This window comes from Camelina sativa, chromosome 17 (genome assembly GCF_000633955.1).
Source record: "Camelina sativa cultivar DH55 chromosome 17, Cs, whole genome shotgun sequence".
Taxonomy (NCBI): Eukaryota; Viridiplantae; Streptophyta; class Magnoliopsida; order Brassicales; family Brassicaceae; genus Camelina; species Camelina sativa.
The window spans coordinates 31,397,302-31,409,357 of record NC_025701.1 but is presented as its reverse complement, the minus strand read 5'-3'; the positions used below and the strand labels follow the sequence as shown (position 1 = coordinate 31,409,357).

Genomic DNA, 12,056 nt, shown 5'->3' with positions numbered 1-12,056 from the left:
TGGTTTGATGTATTGATTGTTTTCTTGTTGTTTGTTGACTTGGGAGTCTCATATGCTTGTGTGTATAACCCAGTAGATGGGAGGACGGCCTCACTAAGTATTTATGATAATACTTACGCATCTCAATTGTTGTTTGTGGTGTGCAGGTAAAGGCAAAGTGTGATCGTGGAATCAAGGCGATGATGAAGGGATGTTCTAGAGGCTTGATTGATTGTGGCTTAGCTGTTGTTAGGTTGCTAGATTAAGTCAACGGAACGTTGTAGGATGTTAGCTTTTGGTTATTTCTCTATTGGATTATTGTGTTATTGGATATTGGTTTTGATTGTTGGAATTCTTTTGGTTTAATGGAATTTGTTTCTTTGGTTATCCGTAGTTGTTGATTGTTACTAGAATGTTAGTGGGTATGGGACCACTAGTGAATTATATTATATATTAAAAGAAAAAAAAACGGGAAGGGTTGTTTCAGTTCATAGTAACGAAAATCCAAATTTAGAAAGCAATAATCGCAAATTTAACTTTAGCAACAGAATATACATTTATTTGCATATATATCGCGTTAAGAAACTGAATATTGTTCTGAGATAATAGTATCAACTCAAATAGAAAAACACTTAAATCTCTCTTTTATTGCTACGGATTGTAGAGTTCTTGCTCATCAAACATTTTTCTATGTATAAATAAAAATTTCACAAACGTAACACAATACCCACAACCAAAACCCGCGGTAATTGCTATCACAATAAGTCAATAACATTAATAATATTTCCTAAATTATCTGTAGGAATATCTATATTAATACATAATTTGTTTTGTAAACTTCCCTTAACTACGTGTATCATTTATCTTACCAAAAAAAAAAAAAAACTATGTGTATCATTTATATAGTGATTGAACGATTTCTCCATCTTCCAAATTTGTATCTGAGATTTTTTACTTGATCTCCAATATATTCTCAAACCAACTCCTCTATAAATAACAATCTATAATCGAGTGTCTATCTCATCAGAGAAATACGAAATATGTTTTAAGTTTTAAATGGAGTAGTGGCCGGATCTGGGACGAGAGTCAATGAAGAGTTTGTCTTACAATATATGTGATCCTTAACCTTAAGGTTTATGGAGTTAGAGTGTTAGACTCTTTGGTACCTCCAAGGATGCTTCTCTAATCTCCCTTCTCTTTTTGTACTTTACCGATAATTTTTATTTAAGCATTATTGCTGACCCTTTGTGTAATACATGTTTATTTACAATTATTTTGCATTTGTGGTTGTAGGTACAATGAGACAATATTGAAGACAGTTAACAAGAAATATTTTGTGATACTTCTTATTGTATGCTATGGTCGTTATCGACTTAATATTATAATCAATTTTTTAAAAACCGTTTCTTTTTATTATATATTGCTGTATGTTTTCATTTTTTTTATAAATTTATATTAAAATTATGTGGAAACCTTAATAAATTCTTAAAATAATTTTGATTTTATTTATTTATTTCAGGAATCATATTTCCAGAACAAGTTAATTGTTTTTGGAGGCAAAGGAGAAGATGATTGTAATTTAAGATGATTTTAATTTCTCAACTTACTATTCATTTTTAATTTAATGGGTTGAATTGTACATGGGTTTTTGGGATTTGGTCTAACAAATTGTAAATTATTACATACACAATAACATACCATTTTATCCAACAAATTAAATCATAAAATGTAGTATTATAAATCTTCTAATTAATAGAAAAATTAAAATATCTTAATGTGAAAAAATTGTTTTGATAAAATGTTTAGGAGTTCACAAATCAAATGCTTAAAAGAACTATTAAAATATTAACATTATATATATATATATACATTTTTGGAGACATTTAGCAAATAAATCTTAAAGTTGGAACCTATTTACTATCATGCCAAAGACATTGAATAATTAATTTAATAAACAAATTAATTTTACTTATATTTGATCGTTTTTTTTTATAGAAACTAAGTATTTTAAAAGGTAACAAACATAAATGTATACAGATTTTATTTCCTTATTTTATAAGAATGTGAATGAAGAGGTTCACCTCTAAGTATTGTTTTTTACTTGATAACAATTTGAAAAATTTATTTGATAAAAAGTGACTTTTAGACTCACATACTATATTTTACTTTCACGGGGTTCGTATGATGAGTTTTTGCGGATTAAAAATCTTTGAACATGTTGCGTGATCCGCCTAACATGACAGATTTGGATTACAGAACTAACACTAAAACTATTAGTTTATTTCATAATTCATATACTATAGATTTGTAGTCATAGTTTAGAAAATTAACTTATAAATTATTTAGTATATGAACTACAGAATATTACACATACTACAACATATTCTTAATATTCCAAAAAAAAAAATTGTATACACATAAAAATATACAATAACATACCATATAAGCATATACCTCTGTTTAATTATAGAAAACAAAACTAAGTGTTTTAAAATTTTATATTCTATCCAATAACAAATTTTTATGTAATTAGGTTCTAAACTGTATAAAACGTAAAAAGAAAAAGAAAACATTCTAAAAAAAATTAGAAATTAATTAGATAAAAGTTAATTAATAAGGAATTTGTAACTAAATAAATTTAAAATTATTATTTACAATACAATAATTTTAATTTAGTCCCGCGGTGTACCGCAGGTGAAAACCTAGTGAGATAGTAAAAATACACAACTTATCGCTCTTTCAAATCCAACCCACATAAATGTAATAAAAATATTACTTTGTTGCAAGTACACCAAAATCTATATTCACATTTTTTTAAAGTATATATATTTGACAAAGTAAAATTTCTGTTATACTTAATTACATAGAAGATCCTTGAAAAAAAATTGCTTAAACAAATTCAAATGATTGCTTGTCATGTGATTAAGTGGGTTAGAATTTACATTGTTTTATGGATTATCTACTATACTAAAACACAAAATATTTTAATATGAGATTAGACCACATTTAAACGAAATTTTTCTATTTGTAAACAATAGAAACACATTTAAATATGAAAAAATAGATTATCTCTCTTGAAAATCCTATATTGGCATTATGTACATTAATACTTTTTATATTTAAATATTGCAACAGTTTTTGCTCAAAAATACTTTTTTGGAACGTTTTTATATTTAATGCATTGACTTTAATATTAGTTACCGAAAATTTCAAAATTAATTATAGGTAAGATTTAAAAAAAATAAAGAAATCTTTCTACCTTATTCAAACATAAATATATGATTCTCTTTCATTTTTATTTGAATTTATATTTAAATTATCTTGAATTATTATATAATGCATTTAGTTAATATAAATTGTGATTTTTTTTACTGCATATGATGTAATACAAAGTTTTAAAAACGGACATATATTACTCAAAAGATGAATAAAAAATACGGGTACAGTATCCCACATCACCTAAAAAAATTGGGCAATAGTTTAGAGTCATACTATAAAAGAGACCAAAATGATTCATAATACAATTGATTAGAAAGCTTGATTTATCAGACATTCAAACTTAAAAAACTTTTGTTTGGTTTATATTGGTTCTTTATTTTAAAGATTTTTATAAAGTTAAATATTATAAATATTTAAAACTTTTAAAAAGTTAAATATTATAAATATTTATATTTTATAAAAAGTATAAATATTATACAATATTTATATTTTTAGAAAATTAAACTTTATAAAATTTTAAAAATATGATAATATTTAAATATTTGTGAAGTTTCAAATATTATAAATATTTCAACTTATATAAATATTTCAACTTTTATAAATATTAATAATATATTTAAACTTTTACGAAATTTCAAATATGAGAAATACTCAACCATTTTAAGAATTCCAAGTATTATAAATATTTAAACTTTATAAGAAGTGTCAATCTTATAAAATGTAAATGTTATAACCTTAATAAAAAACATATCAACTCAATCTAATATTTATAATACATAACAATAAATATTAAAAATTAAGATTATATAGTGCGATTTAAAATATTTTAGGACGGAGTTATATAGAGGGACGGGTTTTTTCGATATTTATATAAATTTTAAATATCATTAATTTGGTGTTAAACGGATAAAACATCATTTCATTATTTTGTTAACACTATCGGTATCCGAGAATAGACATATCTAATTAAATTGATTAATAAATATTATGTAAAAGATAAATTATATTACAGTATCATTTGGTTTAAACTTTAAACCATGAAATTAACAATTATTATATAATCATAACATATTTAACCAACAATATAATTTATAATTTAAATGTTTTAGTTATAAATAATTTGTTCTGCGGTGTATTGCGGGTCCTAATGTAGTTTAGAGGAAATATTAGATCTAATTTGGACCAGAACACTACACCGTGAAAACCTATTGATTTATCACTAATCCGGTTTTAGTCTAATACAAAAATTTATTAATCGTAAATTGAAAAAAAAAAACTAAAATGCTTGTAATTAAACGTGACAATTTCCAAAATCTATAGCCTCCAATAAAGTTAAACTAGTTGTGTTTGAAAAGATGAGTTAAAAGTTTTGAACCGGTCGTAGTTTAAAAATGAATCCAAAATTTCTATTTTTTTTTAATAGAAATACTCTAGAATAGCACACTTTTAAGTTTTTCTTCCAAAGTTAGCACACCTTTTCAAATATTCCAAAACTAGCATTTACTAATTAACATAATATAAGAAAAATTTAAAAAATAATAAATAATTGATTTAATTTCTTTGTTTCATGTCGTCTCTTTTATCTAACCTCTCACGAAAGATCTAAAATAGAGATAGCCCTAATTATCTTGTTCTCACTGAAGATTACCCAATTCTCATTGCTGGTTCTCACGAGCTTCTCCTTGTCCCCTTTAACCCGAAACGAATCATCATGATATTGTGTTCTTCTCCCCTGCATTTTTGGTTAGATCTACTTTTTAAGAATGTGGATTCGATAAAATCTCTCAAAATTTTGTTTTGAGGTCGAATTAGAGACAGGCTAATAGTGTTGAACCGTCGGCAGCGATGCTATTGGGTACATATTCATCATGTGAAGGTCACAATGGTTTTGTCGGCAGCGGCGCTGCTCATGACGACGTTAAAAGAGCTGGAGAAGGTGGAGAACATTAAGCATAATTTTTGGTGATGTGATTGAGATCGCAAGGATCATAAGGCCACTCATAAGGAATTGAGTGGTTTAGTGAGTGAGATCTTGGGGACTTGTGTTTCTGTTGGGTCTATTGTGAATGGTAAAGATCTAAAGGATATTCAACAAGATTCAAGATTGTGAAGTTGAACTTCCTGAGAATTGAGATGAGGTTTGTTTCTTTCTTTTACTTATTCTATTTGAGATTTTTGTTTTATATTCTAGAAAACAACAACGACTTAACTTAGTTCAACTCAAATTTGTGTTCGTCTTGTACTGGTATGAGTTTTTTTTTTGAAGAAGTTTCAATCTTAGAACTGTCCCATCCATTTAAGCTAGACAAATTTGGAATAGTTTTATGAGAATGGTAACTGCTAGTGTTATTGTTAGAGGTCTGTTTGCTTATTACTTTGGAATTTCATTCATATGTTAATCATCATAGAGTTTCTCACACAAACAATGATTGGAATTAAGCCTTGTATAAAATTCAGGAAGCATTGTTGAAAATTTAGGAAGGGGTTCATAAATATTAGGAAGACCTTTGTGAATGGATTTTATGAAGTATTTTAGTGTTTGTCTGTGATGTCTTTGAAATGTTTCTTTACAAAATAGAATTATCTTGCGTCTTGTGTTGGAGAAGTATGTGATATCTTTGATGTGTTTCATTGTAACGTGGGTTTTTTTTTGTTTACATATTGATTTCAGCAAAGAAGAAAGAAACGGTGTAATGAAGTTGAGTATGTTGTTCGAAAGAAGAAACATAGAATTGATGATGAACAAGATGTTCCATGGTGGAGCACCCAAAACCATCCTGAATTTAATCAAGAATACTTTAGATATGTAATCTTTTTTAACTATTATTTTTATGAAGACTATCCTGAATTTCAAGAAGTGATTCCTAAATATTATTGAACCCTTCATAAATTTAAATATATGTGTTTCTAAATATATTGTTTTGTGTATTTTGGATCAATGTGTCAAATATTAGTAGATTACTCCATTAGTGAGGCATAATGATTTCATGGTTATGCACATTCTGATGTTTGGAAATCTAAACTTTTTAATGAAAGTCATCATGAAATTCAAGGAATTCCTTCCTGATATTCATATATCTTTCCCGAATTTCCTATAATCATTTATGAAGTTCAGTCACAGTTAAGGAAAGTCTTCATGAATTCTCAACAATGCTTCCTTAATCTTCAAATGTGACTAAGAAACACATCAATACACAAGCAACAAACAATAAACATATGAATAACTATCATGGTTTACACAAGCCATGAAGCCAAAAAGCTTTAGTGTTATGTGAATAACTATCCTTCCTTAAGTTCATCATAAAATTCAAACGTTTTTATGAAGGTCATCCTGAAATTCAAGAAATTTTTATGAACTTCGTGGAATCCTTCTTGAATTAAAGAGAACCTGTAGCAAACTCAGACACAGTTACCTCAACAACTATTAACTTGTCAAATATAAATCTTTGACATTCTTATAGTGCATAAACATCAAATGAGTACCAAAACAATATAAAATGTTGTTTCACAACCATCATAGATGTTTAACAACAGATATAGATGATAGGTGAACCACACTTTTTCATTGATTTCACCATGGCTGTAGAATTTTCCAAGTCTTCGGTATGCAAGCATGTTTCACGGGACTTCTCCAAAATGTTGATGCTAAGATTAAGAAGATTTGGTGCTGCATTTTGGGCGTGATGTTGGATATAGTAAAACCCCATCTTGGCTAAGCTTTCATTTATCTCCGCAAAACCATCAATAGTAGATAACTCTTGCATTCTGTAAAGAAAATAGATAAAATTCCCAAATATTTTAGTGTGTCTTAAGTAGCAAAGCAAAACTAGCACACATGGTTAACTCAAAACAATTAGAACAGAATATGCAAACAAACACTTGATATACAACAAAATCAAGCTATTGAGTAGTATATGTTTGGGAAGCTTAGAAGGAATTTATTATAAATTAAGATTCATAGACAATCCAAGAGAAGCAAGGTTAACTAACAAAGGAGAATCTTAAATAGACTAATCGAGAACTAACTAATCAAATCATAGTCTATAACTATGCTTATGAAGGTCGTCCTGAAGTTCAGATAAGCTTTCCTGAATTTCATATATATCTTTTACTCGTTAAATCCAATGAACATAGAAAAGGTGGAAGAGAAGCTTACCGGTTTTGGAAGTTGAGAGTCCCAAATCACAAATCATCCAATCTACTGAAAGTCTGAAAATTTCTGAAAAATAGAAAAAAGTTAATCACAACAGAGGTTTCAATCGGACAAAGCAATCAGACTTAAGCAATCACAAATCGCCACGAACTGTTTCGATTTGATTATGCTGGAGAAAAAGTCGGAGATTCTATTGCTTACCGTGACTTTATATGAACTTCCCCCTGAAATTAACCAAAATCTAGTACTCGTTAGTTCCAATAAACATTGAAAAAGTGGAAGTAAAGCGTACAAGAAAATTAAACATGGCTTAGGCATACTAGTTTCAATCGGATAAAGCAATCAGATCTAAGAATTGAATCCATATCCGATAATGGAGAATCGAGATTCACATCCATAATCCAAAATCAAGCATGATTTGTGTTTAAAATCTGAGATTGAAGAAGTGTTGCAACGAGAGAGGAGAAGCCAGGAAGGAAAGGGAAACTTTTTAGTTTTGTGTATAAGGAAGACGACGATTGCTGCGTTTTTTATATATTTCTCTGTTTTATTATTTTTAATAATAATTCTCCAAAATATTAAGTTGTGCTAATTTTATCATATTAAGGAGTGTGTGCTAAGTTTGGAACAAAAACTAAAAATGGTGCTATTTTTGTCAATTGCCCTTTTTTTTAATAGTATATAGCTTATTGGAGAAATTAAGTTATTTGTAATTCTAATAATTTCTAATAATTCTGATAAAGATTTCAAAATGTCAATCGAATAAAATAAATAGAATGGTGACGAAAATAACCAAAATTGGTTGATGTGATGTATTATTAATGTATTTTGTCATTGTATTATTTTGGTAGGGCAAGACACTGCACCTCACTTTGTTTATTTCTATTTCTTTATTTACTTCGTTTGTTTCCACTTTTTTTTTGTTTGATTATATATTTGCCACCAGTACTTAGTTTGAACATTTCCACAATGCACACAAAATTTCGTAGGCAAATAAGAGTAATGTTACAATCACCTGAATAAATCTAATGCTGAACAAGACTTAGCCATCTTCGTTGACCAATACTTTGTTTAGGTCAATCTTTGCCCATCAAGAACAAATTACAATGATGAACAATGTATAGTCTCTCCTCTGAATCAGAAAAGCACACATCCCCCCAAAAAAAAACATGAAGTTTCTTCAAGGCTTTTTGCCCTTCTTGATCTTAGCTTTTGACATTTTTGAATTGGTTCAAGCTCAAGATCAATCAGGTTCTTTACTCAGCTCTTTTTTTATTTTTTATTTTTTAATTCTCCTCTGTTTTCATGAAAGCTTGATAATTAAGCAGATTAAGAAACCCTCTTTTAAGTTTGTAATTCTTTGGTCATGAACAGGATTCATCAGCTTAGATTGTGGTTTGGTACCTAAGGACAGAACGTATGTGGAGAAGTCGACGAATATAACATACAGATCAGACACAGATTACATCGAGAGTGGATCCCCCGGGAATATCAACGAGATGTACAGGGCACAGTTTCAGCAACAGACTTGGTCCTTGAGAAGCTTCCCTGAGGGTCAAAGAAACTGTTACAACTTCACCCTCACCGTGAAACGCAAGTATCTGATCAGAGCAACCTTTATCTATGGGAATTACGACGGTTTGAATCAACTCCCGACCTTTGATCTTCACATTGGTCCTAACAAATGGACTTCGGTTTCAACCCTAGGAGTGACAAATGGTTCAATCCACGAGTTGATCCATGTCTTAACACAAGACCGTCTTCAAGTTTGTCTTGTTAAGACAGGGGAAACAACACCGTTTATTTCGTCCTTGGAACTTCGTCCTTTGAGTAATAACACATACGTCACACAAAGTGGATCGCTGATTGCGTTCGCAAGAGTTTTCTTTTCACCCACGCCATCGTTCGTCAGGTAAGGTTTTTTGTAAATTTCTTGTTTTGCTCTTTGGTGATAGGTTAACAAAAAGGACTAATTAAGGAGCCTCCTTCTTAGGTATGATGAGGACGTCCATGACCGAACTTGGACTCCATTCTTAGGTAACAAAACTTCCGTGATAAGCACGGAAGCTTCGGTTGATACAAGTAACTTCTACAATGTTCCTCAACCTGTGGCGAAAACTGCTGCTATCCCTGCAAATGCTACTCAGCCTCTGACCATAGATTGGACTCTCGACGACATCACTGCACAGTCATATATATACATGCATTTCGCTGAAATCGAGAATCTTGCAGCTAATGCGACTAGAGAATTCAACATTACTTTTAATGGTGGCCGAAACTGGTACTCCTATTTTAGGCCTCCAAAGTTCAGTATAACAACTATATTCAATCCAGGAGCTGTGAGTTCTCCTGATGGGAAGTTCAATTTCACTTTCGAGATGACCGGTAACTCTACTCTTCCTCCACTCATCAACGGTCTCGAGATTTATAAAGTCCTTAACATTGAACAGCAAGAGACAGACCAAGATGAAGGTAAGTTCTTGGAACCCATTTTTCTACCAAGACATTTCTGTCTTTTTAGTTTTATAACATTGTCTGATTGATCAGTATCTGCTATGATGGACATCAAGACAACATATGGATTGATGAGCAAAAGTTTTAGTTGGCAAGGAGATCCATGTGCTCCTAAGTTATATCGATGGGAAGGTTTAAACTGCACTTATCCTGTCTCTGAGCCACCGCGGATCATATCCTTGTATGTTTTGCTTGTTCATCGCAATTTCCTTAGTTTCGGGCTTATCACAAGTTCTAACTTTTGGATACTCTATTAGGAACCTGAGTGGAAGCAATTTGACTGGTACAATAACATTTGATATATCCAAGCTAACACAGTTGACAGTACTGTAAGCATCCAAACTGTCACACCAATAAACTTATAGTATGGTTTGTTGCAGTGGGAAAAGGACATTAATTCTGCATTCAAAAACATTGATTTTTCTCTTTAACGCGCAGAGATCTATCAAACAATGATTTATCAGGAGAGATTCCAGAATTTTTTTCGGATATGAAGCTGACACTCATGTGAGCTTCTTATTGACTATGCCTAGTTCTCGCTTGCTCTGCTCTTTGTGTGCTCTTCTGAAAGGTTCAGTCTTTTCATATGCAGAAACTTAAGCGGAAACATGAAACTTGGTCGCTTAGTTCCAGAGCCTCTTCAACGAAAGATAGATAATAAATCTTTAATACTAATGTAAGGTTTTCATACTTCAACGGATTCAATCTCAACCTTTTCAAACTCCTGTGTGTCTAACCATCTTTCTTTTTCCTTTCACATCATTTTTAATGATTGCAGTAGAGATGGAACCGGAAAAAGTAGTAAAAATGTGGTTGCTATCGCAGCATCAGTGGCTAGTGTGTTTGCTCTGCTACTTATCTTGGCTATTGTTTTTGTCGTCATAAGGAAAAAACGGAAAACTATTGAAGGTATGACTGGTTTTTTGAAGACTAATGAAAATGAAACTTTGTTAGATTTTTCCTCACTTTGTTTGACATTTACAGCTTCAATACCCGTATCATTCACTACTGGCACGGTTAAAAGTGAGACAAGATCATCAGGTTCATCAATCATAACAAAGGAACGCAAGTTCACTTATTCCGAGGTACTAAAGATGACTAAAAACTTTGAGAGAGTACTTGGTAAAGGAGGGTTTGGAACAGTCTATTATGGAAACTTGGATGATACTCAAGTAGCTGTGAAAATGCTCTCTCATTCATCAGCTCAAGGATACAAGGAGTTCAAAGCAGAGGTACTTTAGCAAGAAATGGATTGGTTAGTCCAATTTATTTTTAAATTGGCGTTAAGTTTCTCAATCATGAAAGGGTCACTTTGTTATCTTCATCAGGTCGAGCTTCTTTTGAGAGTTCATCACAGACATTTGGTGGGACTTGTGGGTTACTGTGATGATGGAGATAACTTGGCTTTGATCTATGAATATATGGCAAATGGAGACCTGAGGGAAAATATGTCAGGTAAATACTTTAACTTAAAAGACTCTTATTTAGTAAAATCCATCTCCTTCAACATTTAAATATCGGTACAGGAAAACTCAGTGTCAATGTTCTAAGCTGGGAAACAAGAATGCAAATAGCTGTAGAGGCAGCACAAGGTGAACAAGACTTTTTCTTTTCATGACACAACTTATCTTCTTGTCTGCTAGTCTTAAAAGCAAGATTGACAGAAACAATAACCATTTGTAACAGGACTGGAGTATCTTCACAATGGATGTAGACCTCCAATGGTTCATAGAGATGTGAAACCAACTAACATCTTATTGAATGAACGGTCTCAAGCAAAACTAGCCGATTTTGGGCTCTCAAGATCTTTTCCGGTTGATGGTGAATCTCAAGTTATGACCATCGTTGCAGGAACACCTGGTTACCTAGACCCTGAGTGAGTGAACCAATCATTTTCGTTATACTAAAATTAGTAATGAAGAATTGTGAATTGTAATCTCTGTCTCTCTCTTGTATGATTTTTCAGGTATTATAGAACAAACTGGCTAAGCGAGAAGAGTGACGTATACAGTTTTGGTGTAGTGCTATTAGAATTAGTCACAAACCAGCCTGTGACAGATAAAACCAGAGAGAGACCTCACATTACAGAATGGGTTGGATCCATGCTCACCAATGGGGACATCAGGAGTATTGTCGACCCAAAACTGATGGATGACTATGACACAAACGGTGTTTGGAAGGTCGTAGAGTT

The 12,056-nt window shown here is 31.0% G+C and overlaps 1 protein-coding gene and 1 long non-coding RNA gene across 2 annotated transcripts in view; one reads left to right on the top strand and one right to left on the bottom strand.

Moving 5' to 3' along the window:
* On the bottom strand, positions 6,608–7,837 carry LOC104758507. The gene is made up of 4 exons (XR_762735.2): positions 7,672–7,837; positions 7,553–7,575; positions 7,355–7,417; positions 6,608–6,963 (listed from the first exon to the last, which is right to left on the bottom strand). It is a non-coding gene; the product is annotated as an uncharacterized LOC104758507 (long non-coding RNA).
* Positions 8,346–12,056, top strand: part of LOC104758508 (probable LRR receptor-like protein kinase At1g51890) — an 8,520-nt gene continuing 4,809 nt past the window's right edge. The window contains exons 1-13 of the mRNA XM_010481392.2: positions 8,346–8,602; positions 8,726–9,263; positions 9,345–9,823; positions 9,899–10,046; positions 10,123–10,194; positions 10,304–10,372; positions 10,458–10,541; positions 10,644–10,774; positions 10,850–11,097; positions 11,194–11,320; positions 11,392–11,457; positions 11,552–11,741; positions 11,832–12,045. Of these exons, the coding sequence (XP_010479694.1) occupies positions 8,521–8,602; positions 8,726–9,263; positions 9,345–9,823; positions 9,899–10,046; positions 10,123–10,194; positions 10,304–10,372; positions 10,458–10,541; positions 10,644–10,774; positions 10,850–11,097; positions 11,194–11,320; positions 11,392–11,457; positions 11,552–11,741; positions 11,832–12,045 (2,448 nt within the window). The 5' untranslated portion in view covers positions 8,346–8,520. The remainder of the gene's footprint in view (positions 8,603–8,725; positions 9,264–9,344; positions 9,824–9,898; positions 10,047–10,122; positions 10,195–10,303; positions 10,373–10,457; positions 10,542–10,643; positions 10,775–10,849; positions 11,098–11,193; positions 11,321–11,391; positions 11,458–11,551; positions 11,742–11,831; positions 12,046–12,056) is intronic.